This window comes from Hippoglossus hippoglossus, chromosome 3 (assembly GCF_009819705.1).
Source record: "Hippoglossus hippoglossus isolate fHipHip1 chromosome 3, fHipHip1.pri, whole genome shotgun sequence".
Lineage (NCBI taxonomy): Eukaryota > Metazoa > Chordata > Actinopteri > Pleuronectiformes > Pleuronectidae > Hippoglossus > Hippoglossus hippoglossus.
Window position 1 is genome coordinate 10,476,945 of NC_047153.1, and position 22,391 is coordinate 10,499,335.

General features: G+C 40.0%; 1 protein-coding gene across 1 annotated transcript in view; it reads left to right on the forward strand.

The window, feature by feature from the left end:
- Nucleotides 1-12,883, forward strand: part of LOC117759175 (glypican-5-like) — a 117,053-nt gene extending 104,170 nt beyond the window's left edge. Inside the window, exon 9 of the mRNA XM_034581131.1 lies at nt 12,326-12,883. Within this exon, the coding sequence (XP_034437022.1) occupies nt 12,326-12,480 (155 nt within the window). The 3' untranslated portion in view covers nt 12,481-12,883. The remainder of the gene's footprint in view (nt 1-12,325) is intronic.
- The last annotated feature ends 9,508 nt before the right edge of the window (nt 12,884-22,391 follow it).

Genomic DNA, 22,391 nt, shown 5'->3' on the forward strand with positions numbered 1-22,391 from the left:
TAGTGTGGAAAACCTGTTTTTGCATCTTTTCTGTGGTCACTTCCGCCTCTAATGAATCACAGTTAATAATGGCTGTGGTTTGTTTTTCGACACGATAAACTGAAATTTGTAGAGAAAATGTTATCCTTCGCCTCCTAAAACAGCCTCAATGGTGTGGCCAGCCTCTGAAGTTCTTTGATTTTTGTTTACAGTCTTTTTTTTCTTTTTCTTCTTTCAGTTCTGAAATCCTGTCGGTATTTTTGTGAATTCTTTAATTAAATGCTGCTGAGGGACGTCCAAACCAAACACACAGATCCTTTTACATTTTCTCTGAATATTTGCTCCTGCCCTCACTGAAGATAATTGTGAATTATATTCATCTCTCAGATTTTTCTCCTGTGCGTAAATAACCCACCAGTTAGCCAACAGTTGAATAAAATCCTTTCTCCTGTTTTCCTTCTGTCTTTCTTTCTTTCTTTCTTTTTTCTTTTTGAACTACTTCATAATTTCTTTAACATGTCTGCCGATGCAAAATGCATCAAATTAAGATAAGCAACCTACAAACTGAAATTCATTTTCACATCAAATATCATCGTGGCTTGAGTTTACAAACCCAAGAGTTCAAAATATTCACAGTCAGTGTTTCCTCTCGTATCGATTAACCAATCACCAATAGATGGCTCTGATGACCTGTGTGAGGCGAGGACACGCAGACTCAAACAAAGCTCCAGCTGTTGTGTAACCTCCTCACTGCAGCTTCTACGAGATCTTCATCTTCAGTGAGGCGCCTCGCCATCACTGGCCTAATCACCCATAAGCTATTCCACAGCTGGTCTGATGAAGTTTTTTTTGGTGTGTGATCCCAGGGAATAATACTCGGAGCGACCTCTGTTTATCGAAAGGTTAATGGAAGGTTAATAGGAAGAGAGGGAACAGTGTAAATTCAAAAACCTTATTATGCAAACTGTGTTTCCTGAAAAGAGTAATATCTGGTTGTGATGCGGTCGTGCTAATTAGCAATGGAAGAAAACATTCTGCTGTGTATGAAGCTGACATGAGCTGATTACTCACTCTGTGAAATTATTCTGGATGGAGGTGTTCCATTAAAACCCGTTGAGCTAATAGTGTTGAACCTGGCATAGCACTATCCTCCTTTATTTTAATCAGCTCTTTTCTGACTGTGGGTGCATGCTTTATTGTTTACATAATATAAACTGGGACCAGCACGTTCCAATTGGTTGCTGATGCAGCTAACATCATGCTGAGCTCAGCATCTAACCCGCACATAAAGCTGCGAGGCTGGAACAAAGTGCACAACGTCCCTCTGATTCTCATTCACAGACAACAGTCCCAACAAACAGAGCCAGATGGGAAACGATGCACCGGCATTCACACATCATCATCATATGAGACTGTTCTGGAACATTTGATTGATTGTTGCAAACATTTCTAATCACACAGGAAATGGCTTTTACGCATTTGACTAATCCTGATTTCATTCAACCACTGATACAATGATCATCCCTTGAGGTTAAAGAAATCTCGGTTGCCTTCAAATATTCCGTATTTCTCTGCAGCATGAAATATTTATGACTAAATAAACAAAAAATCGTAGCCAAGATTCAGAAATGATCAACCTGAGATGTTACTTACTGAAGGCATTTTCACACCTGAAAGTCCCGAACAAGGTCCGAACAACGCTTCATATCTTTGTTATATTATTACACATGATCTGGTTAGATTTGGTTTCACATTGTAATTTAGGGAGCGGACTCAAGGCTTTAATTTATTGTATCGGCTCACCTTTTTGAATAAAGTGCAAAGAAAATCCGTTTGAATGGAGACAATACATGAACCTGTAATATCACCGTGGTTGTTCAACCAGCAGAATGAACTTTCCTCATCGTTCGAGCATTATATTGTCGGAGGTGGAGATAACAAGCAATCCTGCTACTGCTTCTTTTTTCTGCTATTGTTTAATGCTGCCTCTTCCTTCTGTGCACCTCCTACTGTCAACTTCCTGCAATTGGTCTGAAAGTCGAAAATATCCAAAAAGATGCAAACCAACCAAACCGTGGTTTTGTTTGATCCAGAGTGAGACCACCTCTTTTGCTCGGACAAAAGTTTGGTCAGTTGGTCCAGATCATGGTCCGAGGCACCTTTCATACCTGCAATTTAATTTGGACTAAACTGAAAAGTTTGAAGGTCCGGACCAAACAAAGTAGATGTGAGAACTTCCTGAGAGTAACCATCAAAATCTCAGCTAATCTGCTTCATACTTTGGTTTGACCCAATTTGATTCACAACATAATGAGACAACTGTCATCATGTTTAATTCAAAAGTTGTTACTTGTGTAACACAAATAAGTGTTAATTGGTTCATAGACACAACATCACCCTTTTCAAACCAGTGAAAAACACTCACACAAAATACAGAAAGTCTGTCAGCAAAAGAAAAAAAAAAATCTAAAAGTTTTGTGGGTTTCCATCATTTAGAATTAGAAGGTTACTGAGAAAATGGGTTCTCAGGGCCGTTAACACCTCCATTAATAGTCATGTATATATTTCTCCACACGTGAAATAGCTGAATGACCTTGTCCTGTTTATGTGGCGCCAGAGGTGTTTAGTTTGCTGTTGCATGAAGTCGACTGCATGAGCCTGAACTCCGAGGATGTGAAGGAGGGGGAGATGGGGAGAGGAAGGTTCACAGAGACCTTTACCAGTGCATGTCAATTTGGTCAGCCCCGTATGTTTTTCTCAGTGAGAAAAGGAACTGCGCATGAAAAATTTAACACATCCCCCCCTTTTGTTAACACACTCTGACTCCGTGTGATACAATATTAACAGGGTTTTTTAAGCTTGTTTTTCTATCACTTGGCAGGATTTTGGGGTTTGGTTTTCACTTTTTTTTCCAGTTAAATCATCATTATCACAGATAGAGTTGGGCAATAATAAAATCTGATATTGTTGAGGATCGTAGGGGAATCAGTAAAACATTTAATCTTTCAGGTTGTGTCGAGTTCCTTTACATAATAGAGACAAGTGGTTATTGAAATTCTGCCAGAGCCCAAAGAGATGTGTTCAAATCCATCGAAAAACAATACGCTCTAAATGGCACAAAATAATATTTTCTGATTTAAATAGATGGTGATTTATTTTCTGATGAGCAAATAACTGATTGTTATAACTGTGCCACCTTTATACTTTCCACATCCGTGCATATGCGAGGGAGTGTGTGATGTATGTGACATCATCAGCGGCTGAGGTTCTGTGAGGACATCCGTATACCTTCCACTTTGTTGAGTGAGAGGCAGCCGGTGTTACAAGGGCATTAATGCTCCTCCAAGAAGAAGAATAATAAGTCTGAGGCGGTGATAATAATTGATGCCTAATAAGTAGGCGTATTTGGAGCCATATTTCTTATGCATTAATGGACTTTCATTACAGCTTTTGTATATGACCCCAGACCAAAGAACAGACTTGGCTCCATTATCACATTTACAGCTCATTTCTCGATTTTCATGCAGTTTTTTTAATTCTTGTTTAATTCTGCGACTCTAACCTTTTGTGACGTACCGGATTTGCGGGGGAAACGTCTCTGTCCAAACAGCAGCTTGCAAAGAAAAGGTGTGTACACAGAGCGGATGCAGAGCTTTGACTTTTCCAGGCTGATTTGTATTCTGCCCGTGTGTGCAACCTGAGAGTGACTGACTGGCGGTCAGAGCCGAGTATTGACTGCTCTGAGGATGTAATAGAGGCTGGGGTGATGGGATCCAGGACATGAACACTCTCACTGTGGCATGTGCAGCAGAGCCATACAGGATATAACCAAGGCACTTAATCATTCTGCTGGCTCCATGCAGAGATGCACCAGGCCTCTGTGCTTTAGAATAATGCTTCTGCCTTAAATTAGATTCCATTGATCCAGGTTTTCTCTATAATTGCACAAACAGGATGGATGCTGGTTTTATTGGGGGTCAGAGCAGGCATTTGGAATACTTTAGCTGTAAGTACAGGGGGTAAATTAAATCAGACAAAAGGCAGGTTGACCTGATTCAAGGTGATTGGACTATTAGGAGATTGTCAGCGGATATTTATGTTGGGAGAGCAAAATATGGTCTCAGTTTAACTTGTTCAAAACCTCCACTGAATTATTATCTCTACTATTACAATGAATACAATTTATTTATCATCAAAGAGTTAAGGTGTCACTCTTTTCTACTCAGGACATTTGATATTAATGTTCTTTTTTTACTTATTTTTGATGATGTTATGAACAGCCCTTGTGTTTAGGGATATGTATCTTGCTGCCTTTACATGGAGCTGCACACGGTCAGCTTGGCATTCGAGGGTTCAGGTCCGGAGAAAACTGCTGCGAAGTGATGGCAAAATGGCTGCTGCAGACGCTAACAATTTATGAAGCTAGTAGACACATAGTGTAATGTAGCACATACAAAGACATAATGTAAGAATGAAAAGATCAGATCATTGGTAACCTTTATATGTTTTATATTAAGCAGTTGATAGAATATCTATGTAGGCTTGAAAGTGACTGCAGATTTGGTGACACCCTTGCGTTTGGCTGCATGTCTACCGCCCAGTATATCAATTCAAATACAATTTCAAATTAAATACAAAATTTACTTTATTTACTTCTCCTACCTTCTCTACTTCTGAAAGCATAGTTGTAACCCGTCACAACTCACGAGTTTTCAGAACATTCTAAAGTCAGAGGTTCTAAAACCACAGGAAAGGAGCGTTAGCATGTTTCCTCTTTTACCTGTGAGTGTGTGATGCCTAATCCACTGAATTAGGTGTTAGACAGTAGTATTATGTGCGCCTCCTCTGGTGGAGTAAACACACCGGGCAGCTGAAAATATCTTGATTGTGGCCACATTAGAACAGAAAGGAGCACTCGTGTTGGATCAGTCTTCATAAACCGGCTCCTGGCTAAACACTGGGATTGTGCGGCTGACGTGAATGAATGAGACTGTGCGAAATGACGTGATTTTGGTGGATAAAGAGTTGATTTATTCCGTTTTCTCTGGGCGTCTGGGTCTAATTGGGAGGGGATGCTGTCTCCAGCGCGGCGCTGCAGTCAATTGTTCTGTTTGAGAATGGGAGCGCTCAGCCTTCTCTCCGAGAGGTCTCAGGTGGTTTCTCTTCATTTAGCGTCTCTCCTCAGTTGCTCTGGTTTATGTGTAAACAAAACAATTCTGGGGGAGAAAAAAACACAACTGGCTCAGAAATATTCATGTGTCGACGCTTCCTCTGCTTGCTGTGCTTTGTATGTCATACTTAGATTGGGTTATATGCTGATTATTAAAATTCGTTTTAAGAGGCTTAGCTTTACACACGTCCAGCATGTGTGTGTACACAAGAGGGATTGTTTACCATATGTTGATGCGTGTGTTGGAAAGTGTGACAGGAATAATTTCACCCATTTTTTCCCCCTAAGGTGTTTTTTGTTATAAAGTGAAAGTTTATGAAGTGAACAGTTCTTGCGGAGCTGTTGGGTGATGACGTCGCACTTTTTTAGGGAGTATCAGCTAAAACAGCTAAATCAACTGAGACATGTCCACTCCCGTCTCTTGCTTTCTGATTTGATGGACAGGATTTAGGACTAAAGAATCTGTTTGGGTAGAAGTTTCAGAAATATACAACTTTTTTTTCATGAACCCCTAATGTGTTCCATAGAAGATGTGTTTGTTGTCAGGAGAAATAGGAGTAGGAGAAATACAAAGAAATGCTGCCTCTGCATCTGCTGTCACGTCTTCCATTGAAAGCCTTTGTAACAGTTTGTGAGACATGACAAGATGAATCAAAATGTAGATTTGAATGTTAGAACTAAGTGACAACCCAGTGTGGAGGTTTTATTCACAGCACACAAGACATTTCCTGGATTTTGCAGTTTCTGTAAAACTGATGAATGAGATCTGGAATCGTAGATGGCAAAAAATCGTATGAGCCACAACATATTTTAGAAGATGTAAACATTAACTTTATGGAAAACTTGCTCTGTTCATCAGCTTTTGCAAAATAGCAGTTGCTACATTTTGATTTATTTAAAAATATATATATTCTAGAAAAATGGTTGCACAATCCCATAATGAGATGATTACTGCACACAATTAAACATCTGTGTAATCACACATTTAATTGTCTGTGATGATGCTAATGAGGCACAGGGAAGGACGCTGGTGTTATTCTTATTTAGGAGAAAAATGGGCAAAAACACAATATTCTTACCAGCTCAGTCTGGATACTTGACTATTATTTACTCACTAAACTTTATAGAGACATTTTCTTAAATGTAGTAATATATAATAATCTCTCTACCTTCACTTATTCACAGCCGACTCACTGAAAAGACACGTCTCCTCTCAGGTTCAGCTCTCGGGTTTATTTCTGGTAGCAGGCGGTCTAATAACACTGTCAAATAACACAGAAATCAATGTGGTTAAACGGTTGCGAAGCTCTCACCCCTGCAGGCTGCAGTCAACAGCTGAGGAGCTCTGTCACAGTGTTTGATTCTGCACAACAAAAATAACCTCAAATGTAGATCTATTTATTCAAATTTACATTGTCTGATATTTGTTATTAATATTTGTGTCTTGAATCCATTTAATTTCACAGACTGACATGATGACAAATGACAGAATCTGAATTTATGTATAGGAGGGAGGTGGGAATAAGTGAAGGACATTTCTGCAACTACAATACAAATACTTGAGTTTACTGCACTAAAGCCTCTCTACCAAGCTATTTAGTCTATCTGTGTCAACTTTCTAATTCATCCTGAATATTATTGGTTCATTTATGCATCACATGACTATAGCCTCCAATCACATTCAAGCTTTTGTCATATTCAATAATGAAGGATCACTTCAAACTCTGCATTGCTGCTTGAATTCTGTGATTCTTTGAATTCCATCATATTAAACTATGAAGGTATTTGCAAAGTTACTGGGCTTAGATTCAATGCACCCTGTTGCTCACACAGTCAACGTGAAGATCTTGGACTCGAGCTCTTATGGCCGACCCTCCTATAACCACACAAAGGGCTCTCTTCCATCACCGCAGCTGGCGCAGTTAGTGTGCTATTGATCATTGTTGGTCCAAGTCCTCAGGAATCAGCTTATATTGATTTAGCTTCAGTTGTAAGCCTCTCTCTCTGACCTGTGTCTCTCTTCAGACCAAACGCCTTTTCAAACATCCTAACCTCTCTGCTGAGGGTTTACTAAAACATGTCATTACGCCAGCACTTTCCAAGCAGATTTCCAGAGTCAGTTGTGTGGATCCTAAAAACAGACGGAGCATAATAGCTCTTTTCAGCCATTAGCTCTTTGGAGAATGAACTCGTTGTGGCCACAGAAGAAAGATATTTTCTCTTTTGGGTCGTTATTGTGAGGATGCAGTTGTGCTATTTGAGGGATAATATGTGGCTTCGTGTGGACGTTCAATATCATTGTTATAACCAGAAGAATCAGCAGTCATGATGGGAAGTAGTAGCTACAATGTAATGTGTATGTGAGACCTTTGATAATGTGAATTTGTAATTAAGCAATATTTTAGACTGCTTTAAATACTTTGGACAAATGTTAAATACATTGCAAAATGTTTTATCACAACAAAGTAAAGCACAGTCAAAATTCTACATCTTTTGTTGCTTTTGTTTCTTTCAGACCTCAGTGATTTAGTGCAAAAATGTAAAGTGATGTCAAACTGTATAGTTAAATATAAAAGTTATGAATCAGCTCCTCAAATGAACATTATTCTCTTTAGTTTCCTTTTGTTCCATCGATTTCTTAATTTGGTTCTTTTATCCCTGCACCTGCAATAATATAAAATGTTTCCTTAAGCAAATTACATACTTTTACATTTTAATAGATTATTTTGGTCAGAGCTCATGTTCGTGACTCTGAAGTTTTACTTTTGAAGCAAGAGTCTATTTTGTGTTTCCACTGCAGTGAAAATAAAACCGCACTTTCACGGTTGCAAAATTGATTAATGAGTAAAATGCATCCAGCCATTCTGTCTGCAGCCTGTTTCTGCGTTTGAAGCTTCGGTACAAGGAGTTGATTGAGTTGAGTTCACTGCTCTTGATTACAACATACTTACAAATATAATATATCAGATGTCATGCAATGTGATATTAGATAGAACTATCGTGATTCTCATTGGAAAATCCAGTCATTACAGCAACAAGTAATTCCTGTGGATTCTGCGATGGTGAAATAATTTACAGGCTATTTCTGCTGCACCATAAAAAGTGGAATTGAAGTCCACAGAGTACAAATGGCCTCTGCAGCAGGTCTTATTTTTCAGCTAGTAAGATAAAGTTTGATAACAGAGCCTTTATATAGTGTGAAAGGGTCTGGGTTAGAGTAATCCCACCTGCGACAGACTTATGACCCTGAGGCCTATAAGTGAGAGGCTGAAAACTCCGGGAGCAGCTGGTCTGTCGGGGTCCTGCCGCCCTCCTTCCCTGCGGGGATGAAGCAGGATGGAGGCTGAGGTGTCCTGAGGTAACATCAGTGGGGCTAAAGAGGACACTGCATTTCTCTCAGGAAGGGACAGTGAGTTTCCCGTCTCGACACTCGAGGCCTCCAAAGAGATGTAAACAGCAAGATGGATGTTGGCAGCTGGTGCGGTGCAGTTGTCTGAATTGATATCCGTTGCTGTTAAGTGTAATCTCAAAGGTGTAGAGAAACAGGCTTTGGAGTTCAAGTCCAGGTGGTTTGAGATATATAATATGAAGGTTAGAGGGAAAAGGGAGCAGATTTTTTTGGGGCTTTATTTGATGAAGTCATCTTCTCATATAGTGTATGTTCAGATTTTGTCTTGGTTAACTGTTGTCACTTATACTTACACTCCCCACTGCAAGTTCTGTTGAAGGCAAAAACAAAAAAGTTACCTCCCTGAAGAATCCAGGCAATGGACAAGGTCCCTATCCAAACCTTATCTGCAGTGTGTAACAAAGTGTGCAGCTGTGATGGATTCACATGAAGGACGTTATTAAATGAAGGACTCTGTGTTATTCAGAGGTTTAATGATGCACCTTTCAGAAACTGTTAAAAGCACAGCGAGGAACCATCAACCTGCTTCCTTTGGACCTTGGCACATTAACGGCAACGCTGATCAATGCCACGAAATAGAGTGATGAGATTTAGTGAATTATTTTGCTCAAGGAAAAGATGGAATCAATATCAAGCTATGATGATCTGGGGCTTTTATTTAATAAAAAGAGAAAAAAAGACAAAATACCTGGGCTCACCCAATAGAACTTGGTCCAGGAGCTGAAACTGTATGACAGTATCTTCAGGGCCTTTTTCACGACATCTGTTGGACAGTCTTTGCATTTAATTTGGCTAATGTCCAATTTGGTTAATTGTGGGGCCGGGGTAGAGCGGTTGTCCTCTAACCAGAAGGTCGGTGGTTCGATCCCAGTCTTCCCCATCTGCATGCCGAAGTGTCCTTGGGCAAGATACTGAACCCCGAATTGCCCCTAATAGAAAAAGTGCTGCCCTGCTTTGAGTGCCAAAAAAGAAAATTCTGCCTGAATTTGATCATCTGACACAGGTCACCTTGTATTAGGTCACACTACTCCGCTCCTCCGCTCCCTTCACTGGTTACCAGTGGCTGCCCCCATCCGTTTCAAAACATTAGTACTTGCGTACCGTGCTGCGAACGGATCGGGTCCAGTCTACATCCAGGACATGGTCAAACGTTACACCCCAGCCCGTTCACTCCGCTCTGTTTCAGCCAATCGGCTTGTTGCTCCCTCACTGCGAGCTAAACACTCATCAAAATCCCGACTGTTTGCTGTCCTGGCTCCTAAATGGTGGAATGAGCTCCCCAAGGACATCCGGACAGCAGAAAGTTTACACATCTTCCGCCGCAAACTAAAAACACACCTCTTCCGACTATACCTTGAATACAATTTTTAAACTAACAATTTAGTAGCACTTAAATGGCACTTACTTATAGCACTTTGTAGTTTTGCTTTTTTTTTAAAGAAATTGTACTTTCTCGATTCTTGTTGTTCTAGGGTTGTACCCTTTGTTGAATGCACTTATTGTAAGTCGCTTTGGATAAAAGCGTCAGCTAAATGTAATGTAATGTAAAAAAAGTAAAAAGTCTAAATCTCCTTGCTTCATGCATTCCAAGCTCAATACTAGCAGTTTGTTAAAATTCAATCAACAGCAAGAAACAATAACAACAGATTATTCAATTGCTAATTTCTTTTCTGTTCTAGAGAGCTAATTGTTTACGTGCTAGTTATCTAACTACACAATCAGTTTAAACAGACAGGGACAGACTGTATTTACCATTAAGTCCTGTCCGACAACAGCAGAGCTAATGCTACATCTCTTTGGTTTATCTTTAGTCTCTAAACACACACGATTACCCCAATTCACCCTCGCATGTGAAATTATCACATGAAAACAACATGTCTAGTCTGTAAAGACCTTTAATCTTAGAAATGACCCATATGGAGCACAGTGTGTAACATGAAGGGTCAAGAATAAGAGCAGTCACCATGTGGTGTCCGGGCAGCTTAAGATGCTCATCTTAAACTCCTCACCTTCTTTTTCACCATCTTTGTTATGTGTGTGTGTCTGTTGCTCTAAAAATAAACAATATGGCACCATAAAGTACACACTGATCAGCCACTATACAACATTAAACTCACCGGAATATACGACCACACGACAGAAACTGAGAATATAGAATAATTTTACAGCTGCCGCGATGTGCAGTGTTAAATGTCACGTTTTCATGAATATAAATTACCTAAGAGGAAATTGATATGAGAAGTGTCCTCTCAGAGGCTCCACAAACTGGAATCCATGTCGAAATAAACAGAAAAATGTATAGAAATCTACATGTTGATTGATGCTGATTTAACTAGCATGCCTTCAGCTTTAAAACCTCGGCACAAACACTCAGCAGTTGACTCACAGGAGCGTCCAAGATGCTCTCTGCTGCACCTCGGGGGAAGAGAGGGAGGCTGCAGGTGCTCTATAGCTCCATCGGCTCCCTATAAATAGGGTGGTGGAAAATTAACAAACTCCCTTAATGGTTTAGTGGGTGCTGTGAACGATGTGTGAAGCCTTATGGCTGCGGTTAGAACAACAAACCCCAAAACGTGAGATTTTGTAGAATGGTGTAAATCTTTAATGCGGCTGAAATGTATCGAATGGTTTATTCTCAGCTTCCAATTAGTTTGGTATCATGGCTTATGTTTTCATTAAAATGATTATTTTTCCAAAAAAATCCTGGAGCTTAAAAGGTACATTTACATAAAAGTGTGTATAATAGCACAACTTTGATCATCTCATGGTGTTTCGGATTAGAGATGAAAACATGATACTGGCAAGAGAATATTTTTTGTTATTTTCTTATATTTTTATTTTTCCATTATGAACAAACTCCTTTAGAAGACAAATAGCTACTTTAATGTTCAACCTGAGCCTGAGAATCCTTATTCCTCTGTGTTCTAGACCTTTACTGTTGCCTGAAACCCATTAAAACTCAGAAATGAGCCACAAAGTGTGACATTTCCCTTCATTACAATGACCAGGGGCCCTATAGCTTAATAAAGTTGATCCAATATACTGGTGCACATACTCACTAGTGTAGGCCTATTAATCAACTTCTAATAATACACTCTTACTCCTTTAAGTAAGTTTGCTTAAAGCCACCATGCCCAGCTGTGGAAGTAAATTTCATTACCTGTGTGTGTGCGTGTGTGCGTGTGTGCGTGCGTGCGTGTGTGTGTGTGTGTGTGTCCTAGGGCAAAGTGATGTGGCCAAAAATTATACCAAGATAAAAATGTTCATATCGGTCGATAGCGATAATAATCACTATACACATTTATTATTTATTTTAGGCTTAAAGGCTATGACAATTGATCAACAGTCCCTGATTAAATGTTTATTTTTTCTTTATTATGAGGAGCTCTCTAAGCTTTGACACATTTCAGGATTCAGAGGTTAAAACTTTTTATGCTGTTGATTCTTCCTGCCCGGTCAAATTCTAATAAACAAAACCTGAAACAGAACATTTTACAAATCTGAGGTAAACCTCCTTAATGTGCTTACATAATGCATAAGCATAAAATCGATATATAATCTGTGCTCCAGGCAGCAGAGTGAAACCTCCATGTTTTGAGAGATGGGTGAAGTCTTTGTTTTGTTCATTGCGTTTGTTGACAATAAGAAAAAATGCACAATGAACCAGCCTTGTCCCTCTAAGCTATCGTGTCAATACATCTTTCATAATGTGATATTGATAAGGAGCATCCTCCTGACTGCCATGTTGCTCTCTGCTCTCTCCTCAGTGAGTCCAGATGCGACCGGTGATCACAGACATCATCATTATCATCATCCACCTGTCGAGGACGCGGAGATGGAGGGCAGATCCAGGGCCCTCGGACTGACAGGAGCCGTCTGGGTCTTGATATTGCCTTGTCTACATATGCTCCCGGCCTTGTAACAGCTGCATTTTTGCAGCGTGAAACTTTCAAGACTTGATTTCAAGCTTATTTATCCATAAATGAAAAGGGCCAGTGGACGTGATATGCTCCAGTGTGTAATGCAGCAGCACTTCGACACAGTGCAGAACACGGCGGGAGTGAATTCGTCGCGCGGAAAAAGACGAGACACTGGGGCTCCTGTATGAGAGCAAACGGTTCAGCTTTGCAAATATTAACTGTCCTATTGTTTTTTTATCAGTTACCTGCTGTTTATTAGCACTAATAATGAATTATAACAACCAATTTCACAAATGTAAGTACTGCACACATTGTAAAAATGTCTTATTAATTTAATGATCTGTAGATGCATTTTAATGTTGGATTTGAAATTTAAAATATTTTTACAAGCCCAATTTAAAAAAAGCCTGTTATTCTTATACCAAAAGAGGAAACATAAACTTTTTATTTTCAGGTAAACTGGTTCAGATCATTGTGGAAAACCTACAGTGAAGTGTTGCATTAGTGCTGTATGTTCTTGTGCATTTTCCAACACTGCAGGAGCAAACAAGGATTCAAGACATCTGCTTCTCTCCACTCGTAGCAGCTCCCATGCTGTTCTGGGTCCATTTAATTGGCATATTTCAATTGCAAAATTGACCTATAACGCTGCTGCTGAGAGACACGGTGAAAGGAGATGGTAGGCTGGAGGAAGTGGGGAGGGGGGGGGAAGTAAGAGAATTCATACTCCTTTCTTCTTTAGAAATAGATTAGTTTCCTCAGGAGTCTATTATCATCTTTCAAACTCAATCCTGCTCTGGCTTCATGGGCCTGGATAGCGGCTGATAGCTCCTGGAGCCACTGGCGAGGAAGAATCCATTCGCTTCTACCTGCTGCAGGACCCGACTGCGTGCTGCTGGTGTGTGGCTGCCAGAGTTTGTGTGCAGAAAAAAAGGAAAGGGATATGTTTCACGTGTGCTAAGCATGTCAGGTCAGTAGTTCTTTGGCTCACGCATGTAGGAGCTAAAAACAAATCTTTTGAGATTATGTAGAAGCGAAAATTGTTCTCTTTACTGCCAAGTTTCACTCTTCATGTACAATATACATGTACAGTATGATGGACAGTATAATGTACATAAATACACGGTTTATTCCACAGAAATACACAAGGGACACATTGAAGCTGCTACTGTTAATAGATCACATTGTAAAAATTAGCTGAGACATTTGATGGAGGCTTCAGTCTCCACCCTGTTATTTCTATATGGGTGGACAGACAGATCTGTACCTTGTCATATTATCATCACAGTAAAAATGATGTAAACATTATTACGAAGATAACGTGACCTTAATTTAAATAATAAATGAAGTTATTTTGCAATTAAATTAGACTTATAAACATGTGTTTGACCCGCGATCGTTTTCCTCTCATCTAGATGTAGAACTGAATAAATGCAAATTGGATTTGATCTGCAGCTTTTTTTGAATTTTCCAGCCAAAGGCTTAATCTGCTCAGGTACTCATGAAAAAATAAGTTCTGTAGTAATTTTAAGTAATTTATTTATTTTTTTAACGACGACCTTCCTAGTGCTGCACTCGTCCTAAAACTTGCACAGTAATTGTGCCCATTACTCATTTTCACCATTAACACTCCAGGTCAGACTTTTATCATAATGATATTTGAGCATCTGAGCCACTCGAGGAGCTCAGAGCCCCAATGCAAGGGGTCTGTGTGTGAGACGTCTCGACTGGACTCGTTTTAGAGAGTAAAAAACAATTCTGTTTCTTGAACTGAATGATCACTCTTCTTTCTTCAGCCTGTCTCTTGCAAGTCTCCCACATGTAAAACTTTGTAATACTTAATTGGTCATCAAGTTTTTAAAAAACAAGTTGAGTATTGATTCAGTATCTATAATCACAAAGACTTAGAGGTGGATGATATTTCATCAATTATATTTATTCACAACATGCACATTAGTTACATATTCACAAAGAGGTTTACGGGTAAGGAATAAAGGGTAAGGGGTGGGAGGAGAGAGGAAAAAGTGCTCAGGCTTTTCAGAGCCTCCTCCACCACTCCTGTCCTCGTCACTTCTTCTGCTCCTGAGGTTTAATCTCGTTCACCTCTGGCTCGTCCTTCTCCTTCACAGTTTCCCTCTCCAACTGTGACTCACTGTCTTTCTGCGTGAGCTCAGGCTGTTCTTCTTTCAGCAGAGCGACCTCGTCCTCAACTGCCTCATCTTCAGCTCTGACATCCTCCACCTCTTTGCCACAGGTGTCCTCGGCCTGGACGGGCTCCTCGTCGAAGCTGACCCGGTGTGAAGCTGTGTATTTCAGCTTCACAGCTTCGACACTGCTCCTCTGCGACTTGTGAGTTGCAGCGAGCATGGAGACGGAGCAGAAGAAGACTCTGCTGCGAGCTCGCCTTTTCTTTGTTTCTTTGATGACGAGCTGGGATACTGGGGAAGTTTAGGACAATTGAAGCCCAAATGATGAGGCAATTTCTGCAGAGTCAAAAGCTTAGCATGCCATGGACATGTAAGTATGGTGCCGAGTTTCCCAGTATTTTGGGAGGACAAATGGTTGGGACTTTGTCGCACAATGACACAGCTGATGTGCTTTATGTGTTTTGGTGTCAGCAGAAAGACTTCTCTTAGAAAACTGTACAGTGGTGCCCCTGTCTCCATTCCTACAGATTATCTTGGATGAGTTGACAGACATGTAAAGTTGACAATGTATCATCAGATTTACCCTGAAAACTACCACTGAGGTTGACTGTTTTGCCATTAAATGCAAAAGGGAAACATGGGTAACACTAACAGTTTTAAGGAACCCATCCTTGACCCTCTAACAGAACCTCGACCAGCCATTATTAAGCAGTTCATAGTTGTTAATGTCATGAGAAAAAAGGTTCTGCATTCCAACATGTCATTGTCCAAGTTTCCTGCTTCATCCCCATCTGGACATTTTTATGGAAAGCCAGTAGATGTTTGGAGCTTGACCCCTCATACCCTGCATCATTTCTTCTTGTTGAGCGGATTGCTGGAGATGTGTGGTAAACACATGAAAAGGTGACTGTAGTCATGCCACTCTGCACTGAGAGTTAGGGTAGTGTCCATAGGCAAGATTGAAGAGGTGGGGTTTCAGTCCAGGGAAACTGTGTGTGGGTGTGTGGACTTGTACAGCTATCTTTGTGAGGACCAGTTTGAGCCTAAAATCTACGGAGTGAGAACCTTTTGGGCGGTCCTCACTTTGTGACCCCCCCCCCCCCCTTTAATGGACTGTTTGGGGGTTAAGATTTGGTTTACGGTTAGAGTTAGGTTTAGTTTAGGTTACGTGTTAGGGTTAGGGTTAGGCATTTAGTTTGGATAGGGGGGGTTAGGGTGGGGGGCTAGGGAATGCATTATGCCAGTGATGGTCCTCACTAAGACACCTGTACAAACGTGTGTGTGTGTGTGTATTGGTAAAACAAGTTACTGACCCTCATTGGAGAGTATGAAAATAAAATGTTGAAATAAATTGCACTGTTTCTATCTATTTTTTAAATAACATAGACCATTGCTAATGGGCACTCACTTACATAAGGTAAATCTTTTCAAACTACAATTTATGAATCTATATTTATAATAAGCCTGTTGTACTTATACCAGAGATTTTCTTAAAATGGAGTTAATACCTTTTAGAAAAAGGTGTAACGTCTGCACCACTGGTGAGTTAAACTATCCTGAGCTGCGTTTGTAAAGCTCACAGTTTTGTCATTTACATGTGAAAGCCTCCCCAAGACCTCAGGGCGGGGGGGTCAACTGCTAAACTTCTCATGCTAGAAAATCTACCAGAAAGTGGAACCCCACGTCAACTCCCCGCAGTTCCTGCTAGTTTTTCCTGTGAACAGTCCTCAACCTGCTCTGCAAATTAAAGTGTCATTAAATTAGATAGAAAGTGACATTAGATAATGACATTAATCACACTCGTGTTTTCTGCTGTACTTTCATCATCACGTCTCGTCCACGAGGATTTTTCGCAGCATCACAACTGCTGCGCCGAACCAATTATATTACGAGTTGGCGCCGTCAAAGTTGGAGCTGTTGTAGAACCACTGTGTTAATGACACTATCAAAGAGTGGAGTTCAGTCTCTAAGTAGATAATATGGCATCATGGCAGCAGGCGCAGAGACAAAGGAGCCTCGAGGCTGAACGCAGATGTCGGGTTACACAGGTTCACCGGCACTAAAAGGAAAAGGTTCAGTTTGATGTCTCCTGTGATTATTTTTATCGCTTCATATTGAGACGGCTGAGGGAGCAGAGGGGACAAACGCTGATGAAACTGCACCCACATCCACAGGCGTCATCCTGAAGGCGTTTCACTGCGTCACAGACTCTTAAATAACACGTTCCCTCTCAAATGTTCAGTTTGGAGACTCGATGTCTCAACTGAAAAAGACATTTCGGTATTTTGTTTTACAATGGTCTTCAAAGGAAAACTGGCCTTAACAGCTTGCTTTGTCTGTTGAATGTTTTAATATCAAAAGATCACAGTTGCTGAGATCTTGTAACACAGTGAATTTGTTGAAAATAGGTCAGACAGGCACAAGCAGTCAAACGCTCAGACAGGTTTTAAACAAATCCCCAGGAAAAAAAAGGCAAACAGGAGAATGATGATACTAATTGTCCAAGATGCCGAGTTAACAGACTAAGCTCCTGGTTTAACTTTGAGCTGCCTACTTCACTTTTCCTTTCCAATGATATTACCTCCGCCAAGAAGGTTGTGTTTGTTTGTTTGTTTGAAATTAAAAAGAAAAACTTACACTCAAAAATAATTTTGCCTAAAACGGTGGCTTTATGTATTTCAAATACATATTAAATTTCCATGTAACTGTATTAAGTTAAATGTAAAGGGTTCCATTTATTAAAGTGTTTTCCATCGGTTGTTAGTGTGAGTAAATCAAATAACTTAAATAAAGTTATTTTATTAAATAAACAGTGTGTTTAATGTATATATTCAATTTTTTTCACATATCTCGGTGAAAAAAGGGGACTGATATTCATGAATGTGTGAGATTTGGTGCAGATTCAATCAAAACTCTAGTTTGCATCATTACAAAACTTTGGTTTTACCCCTGTGTTCTGATTGTTTGAGTGTGTACATTTCTTTTAGGAGATAAGAGTAATAAGAATAACACAAGAGTAATTAACGTTTAACTACAACACATCAGTTTGTATTTGTTTATTCTTGAGACTGTTTATTGTTTTTATATCAGTCTATGGAGTAACTCTTCTCCTGCAGTGTCCTGAGGCTTTGGGTTGTCATCCATCCTTTTTTAAAATATTTATTCCTGCTTGCTCCTGGTTAAGCTCATAGCAGCTTGGAGGGCCGAGCAGAGCAGCCTAACCGTCCTTTTGTCAGATAATACCCTTTGGCTGACCTGCTGGGACTTGTAATCCAGGGTTTCATGTTTTCCCGTGGCTTCAAAATGATTTCTTCCACAGTATAAATCACAGCTTCATTTTTTTTTGGAAAGTGTGAGTTCAAAACACAAAACTTCAGCGAATACATCAGAAATTGTTGTATATTTCTTTGCTGCCAATTCCTAAACATATATAAGATGACTTTTTGTAATAAAATAATACAAATAAAGATTATGCATCAGTTGCCGTTCGGCCATGCTCTGCTGTGCTTTGAGGCAGTGAACTGAATGTGACACGAGTCTGGTCATGATCCTGTCCCTGTTGGTTTGGTGGTTTGAGCAGGTTTGACCGCTCTCTCTCCTCTGAGCTGTTTCTTCATCTCATCGCCACGATTTCACCATTTTTCAGTCGTCCCCTCAGGTGAGAGTGGGAACAAGGACTGAGCATTAAATCGAGATCTTTGATTTACGGCTCAGCTCTCTCCTCACAGTCGTATTTTAGCCGGCGACTGTATCTTGAATTTTGGAGTGAGTCGTGCTTTAGACAGTCACCTTTATATGACTTTGAGAAGAGGACTGCAACACACTCGTATTGGGGTGCAGCTGCCCTGAGCGTCATCTTCATCTACCCCTCCAAGGGGTGAGATCACGGTAACCTTATAGTCACAGGCTCATATACTGCAGAGATGTTGTCTGATTGATTTCACCAACTACTAAACAATTGTGCATTTAAATAAAACAGTTTTTTAAAAACTGCTGTGTACAATCATCTAAATTATACAGTTTTCAGGGGAAAAGCTAAATGAGTCACTGTTAAAAACCTGAAATTTGTTCCTCTTCGTCATTGTGGGTCAGATGTTTTCTTCTTTGTGGATCTGAAGTGGCGCCTGGAATGACTTCATCGGGTCTTTTTAAAATGAATAATAATTAAAGATTTTACTGTCATACTTTTATGTATACGTGTGGCTGTGATTTGATGTTTTATTTTTGGCAGAGTCCAAGGGGCCTTTCTGTTTTCAGCCAATCAAAGTGCTCGATAAGAGAAGTAGAAGAAGAAGAGCTGATTATTTTTGTATATTTTAAGAAACCTTGATGAATTTGTTCCATATTAAATAAATAGCCTCATCTACATGTGTGGAAACAGTCCACAAGCAACTAACTAAGACCATCACACACTGAATGTAGTCAGTGGTTTCTCATGCATGATAAAAGCCAATTTTGACTGTGGCTAGCAAAGGTTTTTTTTTCTTTTTCAGAACATAATGGAAAAATCTAATGATTCTTGAAAAGACTATTTAGAGATTTAGGAGACCACACAAATTTTTGTGCACTATTCAATTTTCCCAAAAGCCTTTAAAAGCTCCGTTATGGAACTCTGAATAATTAAACTCTGAATAATAAGATGTGAAATGTTGAAATGCTTTTCATTGGATTAAAGTCAAATTACATCAACAAATCAAGTTGATGAAATGTTTAATTTTCTTTTAACACGTGTTCAAAGTGCAGTTATTCTTTGGAGAAAACTCTGCCTTTGGCATTTTTCATTACAGGTAATTGGTGGTGGAGAAAGCCGGGTGGTAATAGGACAGTGTTCACCTCCCACACAGACACCAAGAAAGGGTGGTTTTAATGAACCCCTGCATTTTAAAGGAGGTGAAGACGGGTATTTTGAATAACTCTCATTGCAGTATTTTCTCTGCTGGAGTGAGTCCAATTACAATACACTTTGGTGTCTTCAGAATTACTCAGAGGTAAAGTCTCAGATGGTATGAACCAAAGTCTTTGGAGTCTTTTATCTGCGTATACTGAAGAGCGGCTCCTGGGACCTTCTGAGGAGAATAATGCTGAGCGCTGCTTAAACGTATCCAGAGATTAATTTCATATTCCCATCAAGGTTTCTGTTTCACTCAGAATTATAACTGTGACCTTGACGAGAGCTAACGTTTAGCCTCATCTTAGACGGGAGCTTTAATCATCGCAGTGCAGAGGCAGACGAGGCTTTTGTTCACGGTGAAACCAGTGTTTTCAAAAGCTTAACTCTGAACACACGACGTGTCTTTGAATGAGTCAAGGAGACAAACAGCTGAAAAAGATGAGTGAGGTCATTTTTAACCAAAGGAGGCTTATTGCTACAGTTGTACCGGCCGGATGTTTCAATGGTATTAACAGCAAATCTAAATCGACTTTGGTTTTTATTTCAATTCAGCCAAAAGATCTGTTTCACCACTAAAATTTCTTAACAACTATTTGGTGAATGGCCATGATCTTCTGCCTTTTCCTTTAGCCCTGGTGCGCACCAGAGGATTTTCAACTCTTAACCGATTTAAAAAAACGTTGCAAACCACAGAGAGATTTAACCGATTGTGAATGTCATAAGAGTCATAACACACACACTAGATGATTTGGCCGGAAAACATAAGACCACACGATTTGCCCTTTGTCATGATTTCACAGTGACGATTGCGATTGAGATCTCACAGAAATTTGCGTGATCAAACGGGACTTCAGAAGAAATACAAACATGGAGGTTGATCGACGTCGTCAAGGTAGTGTGTAATGTTTTGCAGTGGAGAAACAAAGAAAGAGAAAAACAATATGGTCTTGGCTGAGAAGGAGGAATAAGCTTTGGCAGCACCAGGTGGAGGTGAGTTGGAAATTTTTCGTTGTTTATAGTTGTAGCTAAACAACCACGCAACATCCGGTTGGTGACGCTTCCCGCTCGGCTTGCTCTCATTGGCTGTTGTGGATTTGCTCAGTATTCTTTCGGAGCAGATTCCAGATCAGGGAGGCTCCGACACAATTGGTAGCATTAAGATTATTTTGTAAACCCGTCACACTTCAGGATTATTTGTGCAGATAATCGGCTCTGACTGGCCTCTAATCGGAAATGCCCCCGTGATACTCTGCCCGCTTTATCCTTCAGTGTGACCCAGCCCTTAGGGTCAGGGTTCGTTTAACTTGCACCTTGCACAATATTTACATAAATTAAAATTGTCTATTTATGACTAAATACCCGCAACAGTTATTACATTCCCCTCATCATGTGCGTGGACTTGTTTCTTTTATAATTTCTGAATAGCATTAACAGCAAATACATTAACATGAATTTAACGTTTTAATAATTTGTGTTTGGTGTATATCTCCACATTTCTAAGGAAGATGTTCAACACAACATTGCACATTCGATTCCTGTTTGAGGGACGTCCATCTGTGTGCGACGTCTTTGCACCGTTAATTAAACCCCGCACACCCACAGTCCGTCTACTGTGCACAGGAGAGCACATATACAAATTTACTATCAATGTTACAGACTGAAACTGTTCGGGGCAAGTGCTGCTGTCGGCCTGCGCTGAGTAAAAAAAGATATAATGGATAATCACAGGTATATTGTAGCCTCCTGCACGTGCACAGCTAGTATCCAGCAGTGAGGTTAAGAAATTGCATTTATTCATGACTGAGCTTTATCATTTCTACTATTCATTTATTTTCATTTTTCATTTTCAGACAGAAAAGCACCGTCAACAGTCGGCGTCAACCAGCACCAAGCCTCCCTGCTGTCCCATTCTTCTGCATCTCTTTATGTGAGTGCTCAGACATTAATTATGCACACACACACCGTACACACACACACACACACACACACACACACACACACACACACACACACCTCCCACGTCCTGGAGACAGCAGTCTGCACCTTCTCACCCCCTTGTTTTCTATGTTTCGAGCCTTTTCTTTCTCAGAGAAAGGGGGTAAACAGTCCCATCAATAAAGTGTTTTCCCGCTGTCTACCCACCCACTGCTTCCAGATTATTAGACAGGACTACAGCATAGGTTTCACAATAAATCCTCTCATCTCTTCCCTCCCTGGCTTTCCTCTTCATTCGTCTTCTTTTTTCATCACTGACACTCCTCCTCACTCTATCGCAACTTACTCTCCCGCCAAGGTGAGGTTTTACTTTCAGAAGACACTGTTTTACTCCTCACAAACATGCAAATGCACCATATGTAGATATTACGTTTATATGGGAAAATTGTAAAAAAGAAAAAAAGCCAATTTAAATTATATAGGTTTGTTTCTGTGCCTCTTTTTACACGTCAGTTAAATTAGTTTCGACTGACACAGTATCAGTCACAGGTGTCTGCCAATTCCACCTGAAATCTAAATTTGCTGGGATGCGAGCCACATCTTATTCTCCGCGAGCTGAGGACTGGGATCAGGTGCGAGGATAAGTGACCATAAATAAGCTTGAAATATGTGAGCAGGAGTCGAACGTTTATGAAAATGTTAGTTGATGCACTGCTGTGCTGTCAAGTGAACCTGCTGTGTGTTAGAGATATATATATATATAAGAAAAACTAGGTCAGCTAAAGTGGAGCCAAGAAAAAGCAGCAGATGATATAAAAAAGACAAGTTGGAGAGCATGTAAAACATACAAATATAAATGGAATAGAATTAATATCAAATGGTGATAAGACTGGAAACACTGATACAGGCCTAAAGGAGTGAATAATGTACAAATGTAACA